This window comes from Asterias rubens, chromosome 1, assembly GCF_902459465.1.
Source record: "Asterias rubens chromosome 1, eAstRub1.3, whole genome shotgun sequence".
Taxonomy (NCBI): domain Eukaryota; kingdom Metazoa; phylum Echinodermata; class Asteroidea; order Forcipulatida; family Asteriidae; genus Asterias; species Asterias rubens.
The window spans coordinates 11129178-11149403 of NC_047062.1; the positions used below are offsets into that span (position 1 = coordinate 11129178).

At 39.2% G+C, this 20226-nt stretch overlaps 1 protein-coding gene across 4 annotated transcripts in view; it reads left to right on the forward strand.

The window, feature by feature from the left end:
• The window catches only part of LOC117291457 (ubiquitin carboxyl-terminal hydrolase 34-like), an 85169-nt gene that overhangs the window by 58593 nt on the left and 6350 nt on the right, over nucleotides 1-20226 (forward strand). For 3 of the 4 annotated variants that reach the window (XM_033773157.1, XM_033773187.1, XM_033773167.1), the window contains exons 53-72: nucleotides 603-689; nucleotides 1168-1242; nucleotides 2797-2991; nucleotides 3803-3952; nucleotides 4916-5020; nucleotides 5371-5518; nucleotides 6156-6253; nucleotides 6836-6917; nucleotides 7525-7610; nucleotides 7959-8042; nucleotides 8549-8655; nucleotides 10417-10594; nucleotides 11125-11282; nucleotides 12666-12744; nucleotides 13842-13968; nucleotides 15401-15508; nucleotides 16481-16585; nucleotides 17250-17371; nucleotides 18196-18319; nucleotides 19771-19850. In XM_033773157.1, coding sequence (XP_033629048.1) covers nucleotides 603-689; nucleotides 1168-1242; nucleotides 2797-2991; nucleotides 3803-3952; nucleotides 4916-5020; nucleotides 5371-5518; nucleotides 6156-6253; nucleotides 6836-6917; nucleotides 7525-7610; nucleotides 7959-8042; nucleotides 8549-8655; nucleotides 10417-10594; nucleotides 11125-11282; nucleotides 12666-12744; nucleotides 13842-13968; nucleotides 15401-15508; nucleotides 16481-16585; nucleotides 17250-17371; nucleotides 18196-18319; nucleotides 19771-19850 — 2298 coding nt within the window. The remainder of the gene's footprint in view (nucleotides 1-602; nucleotides 690-1167; nucleotides 1243-2796; nucleotides 2992-3802; nucleotides 3953-4915; nucleotides 5021-5370; nucleotides 5519-6155; nucleotides 6254-6835; nucleotides 6918-7524; nucleotides 7611-7958; nucleotides 8043-8548; nucleotides 8656-10416; nucleotides 10595-11124; nucleotides 11283-12665; nucleotides 12745-13841; nucleotides 13969-15400; nucleotides 15509-16480; nucleotides 16586-17249; nucleotides 17372-18195; nucleotides 18320-19770; nucleotides 19851-20226) is intronic. The other variant, XM_033773177.1, reaches the window with a different exon arrangement.

A 20226-nucleotide genomic window follows, 5' to 3' on the forward strand; every position in this document is an offset into this window, starting at 1 on the left:
TACTCAGTACTTTCCGGAGCTCTGTGAAAAAAAGACCTAAGATTATTTGTTGGATGGGGGACATCCTCATTCAATCTCCCTCTGTCATTTGTCCTGGTCTAGGATTGTCTAGTGCCCCTAAACATTTTGAACCTTGTTTCAAAAGAACTTTGGGGGACAGAGCATTTGCCACATCTGCTCCTCGTTTGTGAGATTTGGTCTGTTATCTCCTTCGTTTTCTTTGTTTCTTTATCATGAAACCTCCTGAATTAGAATGTCATCAATATGCCTGTACTTTTGTTGTTGTATAAATGGAAATCAAACAAACAAACAAACAATGTTTCATAAAGGCCACACATATTTGATCACTATCTCATTGACATTTCATTTTGTTTTGGGGATATGAGAAAACTGTTCTAAACTAACCTGTGGTCGATTAACTAAGGGAGGAAGAGTGAATCAATCATGCCGGTGGTAACTCAAGGGTAGCCTGCAGGTTCTTTGAGGTTTCCTGTGGTTATCCTGGGGTTCAACCTCAAGTAACCTCCAGTTACTAAATACTGCATTACTCCCTAACATGTTACATGCCTGCTTATGTATTTGATTTTTTTTTCTGCATGTAGATTGAGCATGGTGTACGTCCACAGTCCAAACACCTGACAGAGTACTTCTCGGTCCTCTACGACTTCGCCAAGATTGATGAAGATGAGGTTGGTGAACATCTTAAATGTTAATCTTAAATTTATTTTTTGTTTGTATAGCTTCTTTATGTAGCTTCTTTATGGGATTTGAAACCTTGCATGGTGGAAGTATAACTGTGAGAGGTTTGCGATAACACCATGCGAAAATCTCTTTTGAGTAGTGGTGGTTCTGAAAAGAATTGGTGTTTGACAACTCAATGTTTAGATCAGCATTTTCTGAACACGCATTCTGAAGATGATCATAGCATACTGATCAAATCATTTTCAGAATCAACACTACTCAAAAGAGATTTTCACATGGTGTTACCGCTAACCTCTCTTAAATTCCTTATTGTTTTTCGTCTCAAGTTAAAAAGAAATAGCCAATTTGTATTGAAAAATCATGTAATAAATTCTAATAGTGTTTTTGTTATAATGTATAGAAATGTTAAAATACTTTTTGTAATAAAATCTGTTGAAACTTAATATCTGTTCATTTATTCTTCAGGCACAGTTCCTTACATCTGTAGAAGCTATTTCAATCATGACCAACTTCTATCTCGGAACTAAAGCTGCCGATTATGTAAGTATTTTTTTTTTAGACAAAGTAACTTTAGCTTGATGTTGTTTCTAGCAAATTGAGTGAAGAGCCTGTATCTACCCAACTACAGGATTTTCCAATAGAACACACAAATGCTCTATATGGCTTTATTTTAATATGTCAGTGCAAAAATAAGGGAATAAAAGGGTAACAAAAAGTGCAAAAAAGGGTAACAACAAGTTCTTAAACGGTTGTTTGAAACTGGCAGGGTCGGGGCCAAGTGATAATGGCTTTCGCCTTTGGCTTGGGCCTTAATCACATGGCCACAACCCTGCAAGGTTTAAAGGCAGTGGGCACTATTGGTAATTACTCAAAATAATTATTAGCATAAAAGCTTACTTGGTAACAAGTAATGGGGAGAGGTTGATAGTACAAAACATTGTGAGAAACATCTCTGAAGTGACAGAGTTTTCGAGAAAGAAGTTATTTTCCACGAACTTGTTTTCGAGACCTCAGATTTAAAATTTGAGGTCTCAAAATCAAGCATCTGAAAGCACACAACTTCGTGTGACAAGGGTGTTTTTTCTTTCATTATTATCTCACATCTTCAACGACCGATTGAGCTCAAATTTCCACAGGTTTGTTATTTTATGCATATGTTAAGATACACCAAGTGAGAAGACTGATCTTTGATAATTACCAATAGTGTCAAGTGCTTTAAAACAGCCGTTTAAGAACAAGTCACTACTCTTTTTATCCCATTCATTAATGCCCTTTTGTTAAATGTAAACAATTACAATCGAAAATTTGAGGTTTGCACATATTTTTTTGTTAAACTTTGTGAAAAATGGTAGTGTCAAATTCGTTTGTGAAGAGATTTTATGGGCGGATTGATATAAAGTTATAGACAGTGTCACTCGGTTCATTCATAAAAATAACCGGATCTAATTTAAAGATGGCGATTTGCTAAATCTTTTGATCATGATTGACTCTACGTGAAGGAAATCTTTCGTACATGTAATCTTTGAACAATTACGTCAGAAATGTCATTGTTTTAACTCTTCACGGAGGTGAGCATAGTTCAATACTTAATTTATGCTGTTTTATGCTGTCTTAATAGAAGTTTCATAAGGATTCAGAAAAAACATTCCTATCAGTTGTCGCCCGACATCCGCGGATATTCGGATATGAAAGAATATCCGGTAAATTGGTGGTAATTACATGACTATCCGGTTTATAAATAGGTATTCGCGCCCATTGCGGATATCCAGTTAAGAAAAAAAAAACATTCGCGGTTACGGATAGGAAAACCTATTTGCCATTAACCGGATATTTGAATTATTCGCCCAGGCCTAATGAAAATATAACCCTTCTCAGATTATGTGTATTCCTATTAGTGATTAGTCTTCCTGTGTGGACATAATCACTCCAGATTGAGGCGATATCTCAAAAAAACACGACCACCTTTTACAATGAAATGTTCATGGGTTAGTTTCACTGTATAAACCTACATTTATATAGGAGTGAAACATTTGTTGGGTGTCCAAAACCAAATGTTTACGGACCCTTTAAAATTGCCTTCCTTACGGCGCTCAGGTGGAAGTTGTCTCAGACGATGATAATGAAGATGATGAAGATGAGGATGACATCATCTCGCTGACGGAAGACAAATACAAACCGACGTCCCTAGAGAAGATGATCTCACTCATAGCGTACCTGGTAGACTCCTCAAGAACTGATCGACAACTCATGCTGTCGCAGACGGACTATGCGGTGCTTGTAGCTGGCAAGGTAGGTGAACAAACATTTTACACTATGGCGTATCATGGCCCAGCGGTCTAGTTCACCGGACGCAAGCTCTGATGTTGTCAGCAGCAGAGTGTGGGTTCGAATCCCGGTCAAGACACTTGTGTCCCTGACAAGACACTTGACCATAATTTCTTTGTAAAAAGTTGCGAAGGCAGTCTATTCTGCTCTACCAGGCTCCTAGTGGATTATACCCCAAGCCTACATCCTTATGTATTGTAAAGGGGGTAACCCTGTTTCAGCCCCAGAAGTAGGTAGCAGCAAGCCCCCGGTGACAGTTGATTTGGGTTGAGGGCCCAAATCAGTTAAGTGTTACTGTTATCCCTCACCTTGAAGTGGCCGTCTGTCCTTGTGATTTTAGGCGATTTCTCTTTTAATAAAGTATTTTTAAAAATACCTGATATGTGACACAGAGAGACTCTCTTAAATGCTTGTCTACTCTAAGGGCCTTGTCACTTGAGGCAACTTTTACAGGCAACTTGGAGGCAACCAACTGCATGCTAATGTACAAGAACACTTTGGTAGCACATGAGTCATTTTTCAAGCAGTGTCTTTACGAATCCCCAGGAATAATATGTAAACATTCAAATGTGAGTGGCTTTTCTTCTTGGAGATTGCCTGGAACTGGTTGCCTGTAAATTGCCACGTGTGACATGGCCTTTAAGCTGCGTTCGCAATGGGATAATATTTAACCGAGACCATAGGCAAAATTCCAATGGTTAAAGCTTAACCTGTGCCTGCACGTGGATTATTTGACTTAAAATTTATGTGTATATTATTGGGGTTTTTTCTTCAGGGATTCCCGTTCTTGTTTCAACAAATCCGAGACTGCATCAATCTCCAGCAGACTCGTAATCTCATCATCAGCCTGACGAGGTTCCAGCCTAGACTAGCCGAGCAGATAGTTGCCATGATCTTCAATGCCATCGCTAAACTCAATCCGGAGGTAGGATGCGAATATCTCTCGGAGATGAAAGAAATAAACAATTGTATTTTGGTTTTACTTTTTGTTTTTATATAAGATTCCATTTGGACTTAATTATGGTTTTATTTAGGGTTTTTTTTTTTTGCTTTTTTTTTTTAACAGAGTAGTTAGTAGTTAGTAGACTTTGAGGTTATTATTTATTTGGACGTAAAACCATGGTCCCAGTGCACTTACCGAAAAGAGAAGGGTATTCCCCTGGTGTTCCTGGCTGTGGCTGCTGATCGCCCTGTAAACCCATATAGGATGCTACATAATTGGTTCTTAGAAGTCATAGCTTTCAGTAACCTCTCTTTGTGTATAAGTGTATACGCTAAAGTGCCTCGAGTACCTTGTTGGTAGATGCGTGCGCTATGTAAGACGTCAATATTATTTAAAATGTCAACTTAACAAGGCCCAGTTTCATAGAGCTGCTTCGGCACATTATGCTTAGCAGAATAGGGTCACCAACCAAAATATCATTCATCGTGTTTCATGTGTGACTGGTATCCTGCTCATTTTTGCTCAGCAAAAAAAAACTGTGTAGCTCTATTTGTTGCTTAAGCAGTTCTGAAAAGTTGGGCCTAGTTTTTTTCATCAATCGTATTTGTTACAGGGATTTTTTTTAATTTTTTTTTTTTTAATCTTTTTTTTAAATGTGAAACTTTGGGGAATGTTTTTTGTAATAGACCGTATTGAATAACTCCTTTTTGCTACGAAAAGTTGCCATCTTGTAGGACAAACTGTAAGGGCGTTTAAACGCGTACGTCATCGAAGCACAACATGCAACATTCCCGGTTTGGTTTCTACTGCACGCACACACACATACACGCACACTCGCACAGATGCCATCTTGTAGGTCAGATATTTGAACGGTGACGTCATATTCAATACGGTCTATAGAGATTTGTGATGTGGTGTCATACTTGTATTGTTGTTTGTTACTAGGCTGGCCAGCCCTTCTTCAAGATCCTGTCCATGTTGGTAGAGACGGCAGGAGGACCACCAGGTGTACCTCCATTTACACCCATCATACTCCAGAGAATATGGGAGGTAAGCTATTTAGATTTATTCAGTATAGGTCATTATTACTGTTGCATCATGTACATGAAACTAGCTACCTTTTCACACCCGGACCTCAAAAACTATTCAATCTTTAAAAATCACTCCCAAATTTCATCTTTTGTGAGAAGCATTTTTTAACTATTTTGTTTATTCGGTGGTTTGTTGATCTTTGTTGTTTTATATTATTTGTGTTTTACCTATAACATTGCTGTGTGCTAAGTATTGTATACAACATGACTTTTCCAAGTCCTATGAGAAAGGATTCAGGAAGGAAATGCTCGACATTTGTCCTGAAGTCATAATAAACTGCATTTTGTTCTTTCTTGTACACATCCTAGGTGTCGGAGTTCAACCCGATTCAAGTTCTGGATTGGTTGGCCGCTCAAACCCCCAGGAATAAGCTGGCTCATCATTGGGTGCTCCAGGGGGTCAAGACGTGGGTGGAGCATTTCCTACTGGCCCATAATAATGTCAGAGTTAGGAATGGTAAGTGAGACTCTTCAACTCTGACCCCACTACTCTTCGGCTCATTCAAAACTGGTTACACAGTGCTGAACAGAGTCTGAATAAAAACAAAGAAAACAGCTTAGTATAAAGTCATTGTTCAAAAAGATGTGTTTTTAGAGCCTTCTTAGAAGCATCCAAGCTTGGGGAGTAGCGGATGCACTGTAAAAGCTCACTCCAGAGTCGCATGTTACTGGAATGTATTGTCACCTGAACTGTGTATTCTGGGCACATGGAGTAGGGTAGTGTCTAAACTTGAGTGGAGTTCAGGTCTACCTTTCTCATCTGTTTTCAGTTTTGATTTGAACAGTTGCCTGAACCCTTTTCCTCTCAAATCCTTCCATACCTTCTTTGCCGAAATGACGGTTTTGTTTTTGATATTGAATGCTTATTCAACAGAGCATTCATTTTTTGAACGAAATTTAATGAGCCAAGTGTTCAAATAAAAGGATTTTTGTTGACATTTTTGTTGAAAAGCTATATTACCAGCTGTAGTACTTCTCACCAAGTCATTCTTTATGGACGTTAATTGTTGGAGTAGTTACCAATATATGACCTCACCTTTAAGCATGAATAAGTTTAATCCATTTCATCAATGATACCTTTCTCTTGTCACCAGCCGCTGCCTTTTTGTTGATCTCCTTGGTTCCTGACGCTCACTTCAGACAGTCCTTCCGCTCAGCTCGGTCAGTTCATAGTCCACAGAAGGAGATTAGAGTAAGTCATTGGGAGTAGTCGGACTTGGTTTACTTGTCCAAAAATGCGCACTTGAGAGAAGTTAGGTAGAGGAATTGTGCAAAAGACTAAAAAAAAATTTGATTTTGCGTCGAACAAAGACAAATTGATCCAGACTTGAACCTGAAACCACCAGGTTAACATGCCAGCGCTCTACCAACTAAGCTGTCCAGCCCAATGTTGATGGCCATTCTAATTTGTCAATATATTTGTTTGGGGTGCCATTCCGAAGCCATTTAGTCGTTAACTGCCTTATGTATAGCTAGGGATCACATCCAAGTTTTAGATACAGCCTGTGAAGCAGCAGGAGAGGGATTACCTTAAAGGGGGTGCGACTTTTTATTGACTAATAAACCACAAGGAAAACCGACTGCCTAAATTTGAAGTAATTTTAAGGTTGCACAATAACAAATTTACTGCAAATTTGACATGATTAATATGTTCCGAGTTTGGAGGTGACAAGGTAATGCTGTTTTAACACTAAATGTCATTGTTCTTTTTGTTGTACTATTACGTAAAATTTGCTTTGGATTACATTTATTTATTCGGTCAATTTTTGTTTAGTTGAATCCAGAAGCCGTGGTAATCCTTCAGCAGATCTACTCAATCCTACTCAAACACCTGCCGAGGGCAAGGCATTATGTTGGTAAGTCAAACCTTTTATGTGTCTCACAGTTTGGGCAAAAGAAATGCCACAGTCGATGGAGACCTTATTGTGTTGTTTTGAACCAGTTCAAAATAATCCTGAAGTTTTTTTGTATTTGGGGGGTTTTCCGCCATTGGTAAATTAAGTCTCGCAAAATTAATTTTTACATGGAATGTTGGTGCATTGATGTGTGTCAGAGTGGAACAGCGTGAGGAGGGAGGGGTCATTAAGAGTCTTAAAGATTCTTTTCTAAGATTTGCAGACAAAGCAAACTCAAAGATGTCTAAACGCTTTGCAAGCCATATTCCTTGAAAGCAGTTGGCCATGGTTCTTCTGGCTGCACTGGCTCAAACTTTAGAACAACCGCCCAAAATATTCAGATCTGTTTAGAACGTTGTAGTTATTACTTGTTTATTTGTATTGTACGACACTTGATCTACCTGCTAGGATAAGTGAGTAAGTCTATAATAGCTTAAAGTTATCAATTTTGTTCTGCCCCATTCACCTTTTTTGTGTTTTTCAATGATTTTAAAATAATGGTATTTTATCAAAGTACAAATCAAAGTAAACCCCAGAGTTCTTATGTTTTATTATTATCTATCCTTAGATGCATCTATCCATGGGACCACCAAGCTGGTTGCTTACTTCTCTGTTCTCAGTCACTGTATCATCAGTAGGATAGAGAAGAGAATGGTAAGTCAGGGAGCCAGACTTCCACTTGGTGTAACTCTGTCCGTACTATATACGATTTTCCCTTCAATTCTGCTTACTGTAAGAAAATCTTAGTAAGATGGCAGAAAAATTTTCGCTGAAGCAAATTTGTTTCACAGATAAGCAAGGAATCTGTATGTCAAAGATGATCATAATGTGCAAAATACCACTGTTAACAGTTGCTTAAACCCAAGTGTAACTTCCCTGGCTCTGTAAGGGAACAATTGACATTCATGGTAAGCAGAAGAATCCACACTTAGCCTTAGTGGAGAATCACCTAACAGACACAGTTATTAACATATTTTTTGATATTGCTCTTTCTGTGGACAGTTTTCCCAGTATTTCATGGATCTTTGGAACCTTTACCAGCCCAAGTTGTCTGAGCCTCCTATACCATGCAACCACAATAAACAGGTATGTTAGGGAGGATTGTGAAAAGTCAACTAGCCATAACTCAGGAATGAGCCTTGTGAAGCCCTGGGCCCAATTTCATAAAGCCTGTAAGCACAACAATTTGCTTAGCATGAAATTTCTTCCTTAATAAAATGGAGGTTAAACGGAGGTTGCCAATGGCTCATTCTGTGTTTTGCGCATGCACAGCTTTGCGTTTCCATTGTGTCATCATTGGCTTACCTCTAAGTTGGTAGCGGGATGATGCATTGCATAAGGTCTATTGACCAAAAACTGGATCGTTACCTTTCCATTTGGTGAAAAGTAGTTAAACGTAAGACCATTAATTTTGGTCTTGACGTTTGGACCCTAGCAGAGTCTTTATCCTTCGTGAAAGACTCTGCTAGAGTCTAGAGTCGAAATGCCACGCCATTAACTATTTTTACATTTATACCAAAGGTCCTTTAGGTTGTTAAGCAGTTTGCAATGGCTCATTCTATTTACGCCTTTGTTCTTTCCCGATTGCCCAGGCTATGCTCCAGTTCTGGTACAATGCCTGCGTGGACGTTCCTGAGAATGTAGAGTTGATCATCAGCAATCCAACTGTAGTCAAACACCTGCCGTACAACTACATCCTGTAAGTGCTGCCTTCATTTACATTTACCTTTGTAACTCGTTGGCAGGATCCTTAAAGCCATTGGACCCTTTCGGTACAGAAAAAACAAAAAAAGTTCACAGATTTACAAATAATTTACAGGGTTTACAGAAGGTAATGGTGAAAGACTTCTCTTGAAATATTAGTCCATGAAATGCTTTACTTTTTGAGAAAACGGTAAAACAATATAAATTGTCGTTAGCGAGAATTACGGATTTATTTTAAACACATGTCATGACACGGCGAAACGCGCGAAAACAAGAGTGGGTTTTCCCGTTTTTTTCTCCCGACTCCGATGACCGATTGAGCCTAAATTTTCACAGGTTTGTTGTTTTATATATAAGTTGTGATACACGAAGTGTGGGACTTGGATAATACTGTTTACCGAAAGGGTCCAATGGCTTTAAGTCAAAATCCAAACTGATGCTGGCAGTGTAAGCACAATACACATTAACTGACAAACCTGTACAAGTTTAGTGAAAAAAACGATTACAAATTTTGCATTGCATCGATGCCAAAACAAAAATGAATAAAACGCTCACTGTACGATAAACTCCAAACGCAAAATTAGATTATTTATTCCTCATCAAATATGACATTTCAGACAGAAATATTTCAAGGGATGTTTTCTACTGTCATCATCATTAGACCGTGTAAGTTTTATGTAAATCTGTGATCTTAACAATTTTTGTTTCTTACCAATTCTGTAACCTTCCTAGGGGTGCTTGTCTATTGCCCTCGCTCTGTGTTTTTAACCTTGTAGCCTTTTGTGAGTTAGATTTAAGTAATGTCTTGCTTAGTCACAACTTAACGCTAGAATTTGAATTCCTCTGACTATAGAGACAGTTGCTATGTCAGAGACTTGGAAAGCCTAAACGCAATTTTGAATTAATGTGTGTGGCATAATTGAACTAGGGTTTGCCCATCAAAAGCTTACCCTGAACCGTTTGACATATCAACTGTCTCTGTAGTCTGAGGAGTGGGTACTCTTGGTTCCCATATACATTAAAGGCAGTGGACACTATTGGTAATTACTCAAAATATTTATTAGCATAAAACCTTTCTTGGTGACGAGTAATGGGGAGAGGTTGGTGGTATAAAACATTGTGAGAATCGGCTCCCTCTAAAGTGACATAGTTTTCGAGAAAGAAGTAATTTTTCACAAATTTGATTTCGAGACCTCAGGTTTATAACTTGAGGTCTCAAAATCAACCATCTAAGCGCACACAACTTCGTGTGACAAGGGTGTTTTCTTCTTTCATTATTATCTCGCAACTTTGATGACCTATTGGGCTCAAATTTTCACAGGTTTGTTATTTAATGCATATGTTGAGATACACCAACTGTGTAGGCTAGTCTTTGACAATTACCAATAGTGTCCACTGCCTATAACAGGAGCTACGGAAGAATGTAGCAACGGCTTCGGGGGTTAGTATTAAGTGTCTTCTTGTTGGTACAGAGTAGTTGGTGTTTAACTGCTTACCATGATTTCATGTGCAATTTGACTCCCAAATGATGAGTGTGGCAGACAGTAGTCACATATGACATTGGTGTTCATTGACTGAGCAATTCGAACATTTGGACCCCAAAAAGTGTGTGGGTTTGTTTTCTTTATGCGACAAAGCAGTGTACGTTGGACTAAAGTGGTCCCAAAATGTTTGAATACATGCATGACTTACATGGTCTATAGGTTATGTTCAACCCTTCCACTAATTCCTTTTCCCATTTTTCTTTGTGCTTCAGAGCGGATCATGACGACCAGGAGGTGGTGATGTTCAACAGGATCATGTTGCCGGCCTACTACGGACTCCTACGTCTCTGCTGTCAACAGTCGCCACAGTTTGCTAGAGCTCTTGCTGTTCATCAGAACATGCAATGGGCATTCAGGTTTCTCACGCCATATGCTAGCCAGTACCCTATGGTAAGAACTGAAAGTTATTTGGGATAGTGGCATTTTGGGCTGTGTAATACCCTATGATAAGAACTGAGGGCTGTTTGGGGAAGTAGGGGTCTTTGCCAACAAAGGACTCCCCTTGGGCATGATGTGACCAACTTGAACAGCGCCCTCTTTGAGGTCACTTGCTTAGAGTTTTGCATGGCACCTTTATGTGTGTCTTGTCTTTTGTTGTTGGTTCACAGTGAATGCAAGGGGTCTGTTAATATACTTCCCTGCTAATGTGGTTAGGAACTTTGCATTGAAGTTCCTGAGCTTAATAGCTAATTGTGGGTAGAACATAATAGCTTGATCAAAGCGGGATGTGAACTGGGACCTACGGATAAATTGGCTGATGTTCTATCAACTGAGTTGACTAGCCCTAATAGTGGTGGTCCCCCTATATTGCCAATATCTTTCTTCAGTCAGTTTCCCTTGTAGGTTATTTTCTTCTCTTCAAAGTCCGTTTTCTTTGTAACTGAGACGTCAGTATCGAACTTTCTCTTTCTGACATTCAGGTAGTGGATGAGCTGTTCCGCATGATGAAGCTGTTTGTGTCCCGCCAGCCAGATATAACGAGCGAGGAGAGTGCTCAGATCCAGGAATTTAAGAGAATGACGCTCAAGTGTTACCTGGAATGCCTGGAAAGAAGCTCCTGTTGGACAACCCTTATCAGGTCAGACACAAATAACAGAAAACTGGGCCCAATTTGGTTATTTATTTGTTGAGATGATCTTCCTTTCATGGGAACTCAGCAAAGTCCCATAGGGGTAAATAAACAGCATTCTGGCATCAGCCGTTCTCTCTCATTCTAACATTGGTTTCTACTTCAACGTATATGATTATATTCAGTAACTAGACCACAATACTTGATCTAGTCATAGTGAAAGCAGCGGTTAGCTTGAGGGATTCGAACCCACAACCGCATTGCAAGTCCTGCAGTCTAATCACTTGACTATGGTTTACTTGCCCAATTTCATCAAGCTGTCAATCAGAAAATGGTGCTTAGTAACAAAAAATATGCAGGGAACCAGTTATGAACATTATGCATTGGATGGCCTCTTGGCTGAACAGCTTTTTGAAGTGTAACTAGCTTGACAGCTTTTTGAAGTGTAACTAGAATGAAGCTGCGAGGAAAGAAATAGTTTGGCGCCTTTTTCGTGTACTTAGAATCGGTATTCTGTTGAGGAGAATGGACGAGAAAGTGTAGATTTGTGAATAGAATGTACGAGCCGAAGGCGAGTACATTGTATTTACGAATCTACACTTTAGAGTATGTTTTGTTGCACTTCATGCTATCTTTCAGTTTGGAAAAACAGTAATTTTCAAGTTGAACTATTTAGGCCTACTTAAGTTTGTAATGAACACTCAACTGTAGATTATGTTACGAATCTACACTTAAGTGTCGTAACGAATACGAATCTACAGTAAAGTGTAGATTCGTAAAAAATAATCAACACTTTCAACAATAGAGTGACGTCACAGAAATAGTGTAATAATGGATAGTGTACCTAGGGGAAAAGAGCAAGATGGCTTCTGTATGATAAACAGCTCATTTTAAGGATTGCTTCTTTAATTTAGGCTGTTTGTGTCACTCCATGCCAAAACCAGGCACTTCCTACCCAAACTCATAATTTGGTTTCATTGCTGATCAAATAGATGAGTAGAACAATAAATATATAGTAGTAATAAGTAGAAATGTGACGCAGATAAATTAGGATGCCATTACGGCATGGTACATGGTGTTACAGCAAACCTTGCTGGATTCGAACCGGGCAATCTCAGTGGTCTAGTTGGTATGACGCTGCTCTAGAATTGCAAAGGTCAAAGGTTCAAATCCCACACGAGTAATATGCCTGTGATTTTTTACACAGAACTCGGGAAAGAACTGAGTATACAGTGGTAACACACTTCGATGATGGGTTAAACCAAATAGAATATTCTTATATCCCCAATGCAAGTTTAACATCTACATGTCTTAATTGCTGGATTGTATTTCCACCATGGCAAGTTTTAAATTGTACTTTAATGTTGAGTGTCTGATGTTTGTTCTTGGCAGTGCGTTCCGCGTGTTACTAGAGAATGATGAAGACAGACTGGGCGTCATCACATACCATGGGCTCAGCAGACTGGCGGATGTAAGTATCAACAACAATCTCTTTGACTCATGAGAAGATGTCTCAAAGTGCTGAGTTGCATCTTAACCAGTGTTGTAGCTGGACTCACAATTTTTGCCCAGCACTCTGAGCAAAATACTTTGTGCCACCCAGTGCATTGATCTGAGACATAGTAAATGATGAGGAGTATCAAATGTTGTAGAGAAAGAACACAGTCAAAAGGCCATTTTGGAAACCTGGCTCCACTACAGCAATAATGGCCCATAATTAAACAAGACAAATTTTGTTGATCCACTCGCCCTTGGTGGATTGCCTTGATTTATTGCCCACCACTGAACAAGAGACTTAAAGACCCTGGACACTATTGGTAATTGTCAAAGACCAGTCTTCTCACTTGGTGTATATCAACATATGCATAAAATAACAAACCTGTGAAAGTTTGAGCTCAATTGGTCGTCGAAGTTGTGAGATAATAACGAAAGAAAAAATACCCTTGTCACACGAAGTTGTGTGCTTTCAGATGGTTGATTTCGAGACCTCAAATTCTAAATCTGAGGCCTCAAAATCAAATTCGTGGAAAATTACTTCTTTCTCAAAAAAGCCGCCTTGCCTTAACCCATGAAATATCTGGCGCCTTGCCCTAACCCATGAAGTATCTGGCGCCTTGCCCTAACCCATGAAGTATCTGGCGCCTTGCCCTAACCCATGAAGTATCTGGGGCCTTGCCCTAACCCATGAAATATCTGGCGCCTTGCGCTAACCCATGAAGTATCTGGCGCCTTGCCCTAACCCATAAAATATTTGGGGCCTTGCCCTAACCCATGAAATATCTGGCGCCAACAGAGTGTAGGTTTGAATCCCGGTCTTGACACTTGCCACGTAAAATTGGGGAGGTAGTGCTTTCTGCGCTACTGGCCGGGCTTCGCACTGATGATACCCAAGCCTACATACATCTGTTTGGACTGTAAAAGGGGTAACCCTGTTTTAGCCCTAGGAGTAGGTGGCAACGGCCTCTGGAAAAAAAAAATTGTAGCCCACACCTTGAAGTGGCCTTCAGGCCTTGTGTGCATTTTGTGTAGTCTTTCCAACATGGTTGATTTCTTCTTGTTGATTTGCAGGCATTCAACACACTTCACATGATGTACCAGGAGGCAACGGCCTGCCATGTCACTGGAGATCTGGTTGAGCTTCTCTCTATCACGCTATTGACTCTACAATGTGCCGTCAAATACAGAGATAGAAAGGGTAGGTAATCAGACAATGTACAGTCACTTGTTCTTCTTACGCTCTTTGGCTGAGGAGGTTTGGGGTAGTGCAGTAATGATAATAACTAGTTATTAAAGTCACCTGGAAATAGAATTTTTTTCTTTCAAACATAAGAGTATATGCTTACGAACAATAAAACAATTTTTTTAGTAATTGTTTGTCTCGATTTATATGTTTAAAAAAATACATAAAGTTGTTTGGGGGGCTGACTCCGCCTACCCTTTTGTGACGTCAATCGAGGCAGACTTTGCCTGCAATGCGTATAGTAAACACACGTGCAAAGTACATGTACGTCCAAGACGTGAGTTGGTACATTTCAAAAAGTGTTTTTCTGCTTTCAGCAGCAATACACCTGGTCGGCATTGCCGGAAAAAAACAAAACAATTTTTTTTTTAAACGTACAAACTCACGACTTGATCTGTACATGTCCTTTGCAATTGTGTTTACTCTACGCATTACAGGCAAAGTCTGCCTCGATTGACGTCACGAACAGCGCCCTCTCGGGTCGGGGTCTACTCTTAAATTTGTAAATAACATAAGAACTGATTTTTTAAAACCTTAGTTAACTGTTTATTCACATTCCACTCATCAAAACACATATATTAGTGACAAAAGCTTTATTTTGAAAAAATACCACTTCCAGGTGACTTTAAGTAGCACGTTTTACAATAACATATCAATGCGCTTTACATTAGTGCCCTGGTCATTGGGCCAAAAGTATTCCTTTAACCTTTCACAGCTTCCTGGGGAGTACACAGCCCTGAGCTGCCGTGACGCTCCTATGGCTTTTTCAAACACAATATCAACCTCTACCCTCGCAGGTACCCATTCAAGTATCATTTTGTTTTGAGAACTTCTCTTTACAAGAAAAGATTCCATTCCATTCACTAGAAACCCTATAGAATTATTCCAGGGGAAAACCCACTCAGGCTGGTAGGGGCTCAAAACTTAATCCACTCAGTCCAACTTAGCCCCAGACAGGATTCAAACAGGGCTCCTCGAGGTGGAAGGCGAGGAAAGAAACACTCCGTCAACACCACCAACACATGTTTAGCCTCTATTCTAGATAGGATAGAGTAATAAGGCACTTTATCTTAACTTTTCCCGGATAACTTGAGGAAAAGTTTTCCCGGAGCTAATTTGTTATCCCTCAACAAAATATAGTGCATTCTGTATAAACTCCAGGAAATGTTTTCAGGAAAGTTCTATGCGCCATTTGTTTAATGTTGGTAAAACCGCACACACTTTAGATTTGCTATCTACTGAGAGCCAGCAGTTGTTCCCAAATGGTTTCGGGAAAACCCATCCACAAGTTGTCCGGGGAAAGTTTTAATATGGTGCCTAAGAATAATACATCATATGCAAGGGGTCATTTTATAAGCTCAGATTATAAACAATTGTGTTTTGACAGATGTGAAGCAGTCGTTACTACAGTGGCAGGAGCGGTTGGAATTTGCCCAGAAGTTGTTGACATTACTCAACTGCTACACACCGGATAATGTCAGGAAAGAAAGTCTTGGTAAGTTGACCTTGCTGTGGATGAGACCGAGCGTACAAATGTCAAGAGACTTGTGTGGTAAAGTGTCACTACCTGATTGGGAGTGATTCGCATTCCTGTCAATCGTTCCAATTGAATTTAAATCGTCACGATTTTTAACCGATAAAAAACTTGAAAAATCTTATATTGACCCCCCGACTGTGCCACACTCACCATTTTGGTGGTCAATAGGTTTACTTGTAAACGCCGCGTCGCCTAAAATGCGCACTTCACTGAAAAACGCACAGTGACATTGCCCACCAATATAGCGCAACCAAGATTACTCTGATGATGACGTCAGGTGAATTGGGTCAATATAATAAGGTTTGCAGTAACACCATGTCATGATAATCTTGAAAAATCTGAACAATCCAATTTCTGAAAACAAGCAGATACAAAAATTTTAAAAGGCACTATTGATTAAAGGTCCTGCGCAATTTTGTAAAAACGACATGAATGATATGCGATAGTAAAATGCTCTTCTTCTTTAAGGCAAGTACTACACAAATTGTTTAAGCAAGATGTGATAAAAACAGCCTCCAACAAATTAGTTACAGAAATTTGGCGGGATCACATTGCAACGATTTCTATGGGCAACGAGATCAGGAAAGATTGTTAACTTTGCTTTCGTTGTTGTGACTTGGAGGTTGAATTGAGCTGTCCCTAATTCCTACTCCATGTGTATGTATTTATTATTGTATCTGCCGTCGATTTCACAAAGAGTTAGGACTCGTCTTATCTCGAGTTAGGACGAGTAACTCGTCCAAACTTAGGATTAATCTTAAGGTCTGCATGCTACAGTGCAGGGTTGGGACTCGTCCTAAGTCCTAAGATTAGTCTTAAGTTAGGAAGAGTTTTGTGAAATCGACGGCAGCTCCTAGTTTTTGTCATCTACCAGATCATGGAGTTTTGAAAAGTTTATTTATTCTGCATTTTATTGCTATTGATTTGCAGCTCTACTGAATGAACTGGTAACCCTCTACCCAAGGGAATGTGTGCAAAGACTGGTACCCATCATCCTGCACGCTCATCACCACTTTCAGACAAATAACATCCCATGTAAGTTTACTGCCAAATCCAAATTTTCAGACCTGCGAAATCTCAGATTTAAAGCAAATTTTTGTCATATTTCTTTTTTCACATTTTTTTTCCCCCACACTGTTTATTGACAGTTTACTGTGTAGGTGCATTTAACACAGGATGTTATAATGCAGACTGGCAAATATTATTGTGGATGGTCTTGAATGGTCGGATAGTAGGAGGGTTGACTGTGTACTGTTGAGATGCATTCACCACATGATATTATATTGCTAGCTGGCATAGTTTATCTATCATTTAAAACCATAGTGGATGATATTGAATGGTCAGACAGTTCAAGGGTTGACTGTGTACTGTGTACGCGTGTTGTTCACCAAATGATGTCATATTGCAGGCTGCGTAGTTTATTTATCATCCCAAATTACAGTCAATGATATTGATTGATAAGTCAGTAGGATCGGAGGGTTATTTTAATAAATATTCATATATATTTTCTGTTGTTTTTCAGACTTCAGACAAATGTTAAATGTTAGCATACGTTTTATATCGCCATTTAATTTGATGGTGTTATGGTTGCCCTTTTTCAAATTATAGGCAGAAACTTTGTGACCTTACTCACTCTAAAATGATTGCATTGTTATTATAATATTCATATCAAACCTGTATTTTTGGTTGCATGTATCAGTGTCCACAGGTCCGTACTTCCCAAGACGTATGCCAAAGCCTGCCCCGAACAAGACCAGCATCAGACCTCTAAGACCTGAGCTTCAGATGTTCCTTCATCCCAGCCAACTGGAGACGTCTCATGTAAGGGTTTGAACCAGGGGGCTCCAAGGTCAAATTCAGTGTTGTGATTTACTCATTTTCCAATAGATGGAATTCCAGGTCTTAAACTTTGCTCTTGGCTCGGCACTGCAGTTTTCACCCGATAAGGGGGCTCATCTATGAGGATAATGTTAATTTGTATTGACACTTTGCAAAGGGCGACTCAATAAAAGCTCAGGGCACCACGTCAATTGCTGTGAATGCCGTGGGTCATTTCAAGTCTGGAGTTCGGATGCAAATGGGGAACCAATTTCAAGTATTTACCCTCACATGTGCAATTTGAAAAAGGATCTGGACATTTTTGTGCTGAGAATTTTTAGTTCATTCTTGAATATGTTTGATATTCATTCAAAACGGCATTGAACTTGAACTTTTGACTGGTGCTAAAATTCCTCTTTGAGTTGTACCTATTTGTTTGTTGTTGATGTGCGATGATGTCTTGTTACAAATTGAATATCAAATAAAATTTTGCACCATTTCAAAGTGAGTTTAAAGACTTGTAACTTTTGTCTGTTTTCATAAAGACTCTATCTATTGGAAAATGGGAGCACATCAAAATCGAATTTGACCTTTGAGCCCTTTGACCTTTGAGCCCCTTTTTAACAATGGTCTGTAAGTAGGAGGGTTAACTGTGTACTATGTAGATGTATTCATCACACAGCATTGTATTGTAGGCAGGCGGGCATAGTGCATCTATCATCCCAAACTTCATGGATGATATGGAATGGTCAGACAGTTGGAGGGAAAAAGATATACGATAAAATTAAAAAAATAGCGGTTAAAATTGTTTGTATGTACATTAACAGGGTTCGGATCCAGCGTATGACGCAGCATTGAGGGAGTACTTCCTACCATATCATCAGCTCGTAGAGACGCTTTGTCATACTGCCCTCAACGTCAACCTCTTCACAGAGGATACCATCAACCTCAGTAAGTAGTAGTCAGTTAGACTGGCCCCCTGTAGACTTACACTGGTATTACAGGCCCAGTGATTTCAGTAGATAAACTTGCAGTGACGTAAGCTTTCGATAGACCTCTTGCAAAAAGCGCCCTCACTGGGGTCAAAGGAGTCAAATGATTGGACGATAGTTGTTCTTTGTGCGTAAAAACGGCGCGTGAGGTAGTGTCCCTGTTGCGTTTCGTGTTATGCAAGAGCTCTATTGCAGTGTTTTGATTGGTCTTCTCTGAAGTGACGTAGTTTGTCAGCTACACTCCAGTCATCGATTTTCACCAAACTCTCCCAAACTTAAGATTAATCTTAGGACTTGTTAAGTTCCGTAACCGTAGACATTAGGATACTTTGAATCCATCCTAAGTCGAGATAGGATTACATTAATCCTAGCGTTTTGTGAAATCGGCTGCAGCAGTATTTAACTGTTCTTTGGATCATCTGCTTCAACGTCCGTGTGTGCATATTGGCTGTTTGTAATATTTTAATTTCAAAAGCATTCTTAAAGGATTTGGGTACTTTTTCAAAATGTCCATAGATTTACATTGAACTTACAGGGTTTGAAGATAATGATAGTGGAAAGCTTCCCTTCAAGTTTTACTCACTGAGATGCTGTAGTTTTTGAGAAATGAGTAAAACATTGTCATGAAAATACGTTTGTAAATGATTAAGATAATTTTCGTCTCATGAGACGAAAATTATTTTCATGACATTGTTTTACTCATTTCCCAAAAACTATAGCACCTCAACACGTAATATTTTCAGGGAAGCTTTCTACTATCATTATCTTCAAACTGTGAAAGTTTAGTGTAAATCTGTGGACATTGTGTTTTTTGTCCTACAAAAGTTACATAGACCCTTTAAAACAGTGTTCAGCATTCCTTATGACTGGTTAAAGACGATGTGACCTGTGACATCACATGTTTACAAAAGAGCCACAGAGCCTGGACTTCCAGCAGGCACGATTTGTACACAGCTCAATGGAAGAAAATATAAAATCTTATATTTTATGGAGATTGCACTTTCTAATTCTTATCAACTTTTGATATGATGAAAGGGCGCACATCTCAAAACTTGTCCAGCTTTTACTTTCATAACTCTTGGCTTTATGTGAAAATTATGACACAAAATGTCAACTTTCCCATAGGACCAGTGTAGTACAGTGCCTGCCAGAATACTTGTACAAGGTCACACTTATTGTAAACAAAGGTCACATGGTCTATATATATTGTGTTTAACCACTTGTTTTTGTTAGTGTGCACATCTCTCTTTAATGTGCTCTGAATTACATCCCCTGTATACTTAGATTATCTATTGTACATGTAGTGTTAGCTTTTTAAAAGTTTTTTTTTCCCCAGCGCCTCCAAATTTGTTTGGTTATAGATAGATTGCTCTTGAGTTTGATTATTATTTGTGTTATTATTTATTTCAGGTGGTTTGGTGGCGCTGGAAGGTGTACCCCTTCAGCTTGACTGGTTTGCCAAGCTGTGGAAACTCATCTACCATTCTGAGGTATAGTTAATAACACACTTTTTATACCATACACACAAATCCTTGTCATTTGATTGATGGAACACGCGTCATCTCTCACTCTACCATTTATGCTGCAGCGACGCTCTATAACTGATATCTCCGGTTCTTCTCAAGGTGTCACACACGGTGTCACTTCCTTGTACCTTCACCATGCAAACCTTCAAAATCATTTCAATAATGTATTTGCTTTTGGTGACAAAGCACACACCTTCCCCCCACCCCCCTTCCCACTCAATGTTGTTATTTCCAGCTTAAAAGGAAGATACGCATTTGGTAATTACTCAAAACAAATATTAACTTATAAATTTACTTGGTAACGAGCATTGGAGAGCTGTTGATAGTATAAAACATTGTG